The sequence below is a fragment of the Vicia villosa genome, linkage group LG4, assembly GCF_029867415.1.
Source record: "Vicia villosa cultivar HV-30 ecotype Madison, WI linkage group LG4, Vvil1.0, whole genome shotgun sequence".
Classification (NCBI taxonomy): Eukaryota; Viridiplantae; Streptophyta; class Magnoliopsida; order Fabales; family Fabaceae; genus Vicia; species Vicia villosa.
The window spans coordinates 36,296,757-36,300,441 of record NC_081183.1 but is presented as its reverse complement, the minus strand read 5'-3'; the positions used below and the strand labels follow the sequence as shown (position 1 = coordinate 36,300,441).

At 32.1% G+C, this 3,685-nt stretch overlaps 1 protein-coding gene across 1 annotated transcript; it reads left to right on the top strand.

The window, feature by feature from the left end:
* The first annotated feature begins 215 nt into the window (after positions 1–215).
* Positions 216–2,928, top strand: LOC131599058 (uncharacterized RNA-binding protein C1827.05c-like). Its single transcript, XM_058871559.1, has 10 exons — positions 216–371; positions 450–540; positions 630–744; positions 832–887; positions 1,172–1,219; positions 1,321–1,418; positions 1,869–1,938; positions 2,037–2,147; positions 2,244–2,295; positions 2,631–2,928. The coding sequence occupies exons 2-9, from the start codon at positions 454–456 to the stop codon at positions 2,289–2,291; spliced, it is 633 nt and encodes a 210-aa protein (XP_058727542.1). The 5' UTR covers positions 216–371; positions 450–453; the 3' UTR covers positions 2,292–2,295; positions 2,631–2,928.
* The last annotated feature ends 757 nt before the right edge of the window (positions 2,929–3,685 follow it).

The window sequence follows — 3,685 nt, the reverse complement described above, 5'->3', positions numbered from 1 at the left end:
ATTAAAAATAAAAATATTGCTAAACGAAATGACTATAGCATGAATATAATATATATATATATATATATCCACAATGCCAATAAAAAATTAAAAGAAATAATATTTACATAAATAATATTTTAATTTTCTATTAATATTATATAACATTATAACAATAATAAATAATATCTTAAGGGTGCAATTCATTTGGGGCTAATAATCATTAGGGTAATCAAGCCCGGTTCGGTTCATTGTAAAAGAAATAAAAAAAACGCATAAATAAGTCAGTTCAAAATATTGCTCTGAAGATTTATCAAACCCTAGCGCAGCCAGCACCACCGCCACCACCAGCACGTTCAGCCACCGTCTAGGTGCTTTCTCTACTCTGTCAGGTACTTCGCCTACATAACTAAGTTTATATTTTTCCTTTCTTCAATTTGTTTGTGGCTTACTGCGAATTTGCGAATTAGGGAGATGGGGACCAAGGCAAAGAAAGCTATGAAGAAGAACATGAAAAGGGTTACCGCTAAAATTAAGCCTTCCGAGGGTGCTGATTTTTTGGTACATCCAACTTCATACTTCACCATTGATTTTTTGGTACATCTCAATTCTTTTTTTTCAAATTGTTGCCGACTGATTTTGTGTTGTAGCCTTTAGCGGGTGGTCCGGGTCGCAAACTTCCTGAATTGAAACCTCTGGAGAACACTTCACCTGTTTTGTACATTGGTAGAATTCCACATGGCTTCTATGAGAAGGAGATGGAAGGTGCTTACTTACAGTTTTACATTTTTCGTTATGTTTATTGTTTCTTCATATTTTAACATTGTTTTTTTGCTGGATTGGTCTTTGCAGCTTATTTTGCACAATTTGGAACCATCAAGAGAATGAGAATAGCCCGAAATAAAAAGGTCAAGTTCGCCGCATGCTTGTATTAACTATCAATATCACAATGATTTCTGCTTTGCTATTTTACACTGTGCTCTATAATTTTGATGATAATTTTTCTGGAGTATGTCATTCTAATGTACATTTATCTTGTAATTCACATTGCAAAATCGTTGCATTTATTGTAAAGTATCCCGATTATTGCGCTTTTAACATCATTGGTGTACCAGGGTATACATCTTTCGTTATATATATATATATATTGTGCCCCTTGTTGATCATACTCATTTTTTTTCTTGTTTAACAGACCGGAAAATCTAGACATTTTGGGTTCATAGAATTTGAATCACCCGAGGTAACTGTTGTTTCATTTATATGATTACTGTGGGTTTGATTTTTGATTATAATCTTTGTTGTAAACTCTTGTTTGTGCTAACATTTCTATATGTTTTATAGGTTGCAAAAATTGTTGCTGATACTATGCACAATTATTTACTTTTCGAACACCTTCTTCAGGTTTATGTGGTGCCTTTAGAAAATGTTCATCCAAGATTGTACGTTACTGTTTCAGACTTGTTTTTTTTTTCTCTTTCTTTTCCTGTGTTTAAGTTTAATATGCCATAAAGGAAATTCTATTGGAGAATCAACTATTCCCGGGTAGTTTACTAGAATAGAATCATATGATAGGAAAATCAGCATATAAGCCTACATATCCCCTTATATATCTAAGGTAAAAATGATTATGGTTATGGTTCCATGGTGCAATAACACTTTCAAAGTCGCAGTTTGCGGGCTTTTTCGGTTGGTTATCCCCTTCATCCATGATGCTTTTTCGGATCCCTTCCCCCAAAGAAATTAGAGTGGCGCACAAAACATGCGATGAAATCATGTGTAGAAATAAATTTGAATCAGTAGTATATTACATGTCATGCCAGATGTTAATTAATTTGTTTCGTCAATAACATCAAGATGGTTAAATGAAAAGGTGATGTTTTTCTTTGTAGATGGAAAGGATTCAATTACCGTTACAAGCCCTTGGACTCTCTCCAAATCGAACGAGAGCGACATGACAAGGTATCTATCTAGTGTGACAAGAAAGTATATCTTTAGTGTTTTTATTAGTCTGGTGCTCTGTATACAAAGAAAATGTATTCATAGTTGTCATTTTTCAGGAAAGGACACTGGAAGAACATAAGAAGTTGGTTGACAGAGTTATGAAACGTGACAAAAAACGCCGTAAAAGGATAGAGGCTGCTGGCATTGATTATGAATGTCCCCAGATTGTAGGCTTTTTTGCGTTTATTAATCTTTTTACTTATTATATGTTTTGACTGTCCATGTCTTGAATTGTCTCATTTTATATCAAATTTCTGTTGCAGGTGGGTAACCTCCAACCTGCTCCAAAGAAGATAAAGTTCGAAGACTGAGTAGGTAACATGTTTTCTCGTTGAAAATTCAACCAGTCGATCCTCTCATGTTTACGTTTTGCATGTATTGCTCTAATTGCTCTAATTAGATTTTAAGGAGTAAATTCTTTTCAAATTTTATTGTATCAGACTATCAAACATAAAATGGTTGAGTTGAGTTATAATTGGAGGATACATTTTCATTCGACATATGTTGTAATTGATGTTTCTCTGGATTTATTTTCGATGTTAAACTTGAATGAAATATGATTTTGCATATTGCTCAGTAATGCTGCTCAGTAATGCTGAATGTATTATGTACACATTTAACTGATTTAGTTGTTACCTTTTTCCCCCTAGATGGAAGCTGATGATGGTTTAGCATGTCATGAAGGATGATGACCAGAAAGTGTTTTGTAGGATTTTTAAATTACCTAATGAACTATGGGGCAAGAGCCTCCTCCAGTTTTGTTTTTGAGAATCTCTGAACATTTAGGAAAATATTTGTGGAAGTGTAATCCATTTCACTAGTCACTAGTTTTTGTTGCAGTTGATGAACCAGTTTATTGGTTTTGGATACTGAACTAGACATTGTTGACAGTAAAGATCATACATCTTGAAATATGGATATGTTATGCTTAGGTCAAGTTGACAATTATCTTATACATGTTGAAATATGGATATAAAATGCATTTAAATTATCTAATGCTTAGGTCAAGTTCCCTGATCAACAGTTTCTGCTATAGTTTGTTTGCCAATTAAAATGTTATAATTCTTCAGCACTGTTTTTAGGTTACAATGGAGGAAAAACAAAGTAGAAATTATAGTATTCTAGCAAAATATTTTGATATCAGTTATTTATGGACTGAACACTGCCGTTTTCCTTCATCCGAGTTAAACAAGTGGGTTTTTATAACCATTGCATGTTGAAGCTGCAAAAAGAATTGATGATACATATATTGGCAATTCACAAACTATGCACCATTGTAGCATTTTTTTGATATAGGTCCTATATTGATAAGCATATTGTTGTTATATACTCATAACAATGTTTATGTTATAATATTTTATGAGTTTTGTGTAACTCTAAAAAGCTACTGGTATATAATCAATGCTGTGTTATACTGATTTTACCAGTTATGTGTAACTCAAAAAAGCTACTGGTTTACTATTATTATAATCACAAATTAAACAAACAATTTTATAAACACAAATTGAATAGAAATTTAATTTATTTGTTTACTATTATAAACACAATTATAAATACTAATTGAACAAATAATTTTATATGTCAACTCCATAAAATAGAAGAGATATTATCATTCTTCTCCAAAATTATAAAAGTTGTTGCAGTATTGATCTTGTCATTCCTCTACAAAATTATGAAAAACTACTGCAACAATTCAAAAAAGACA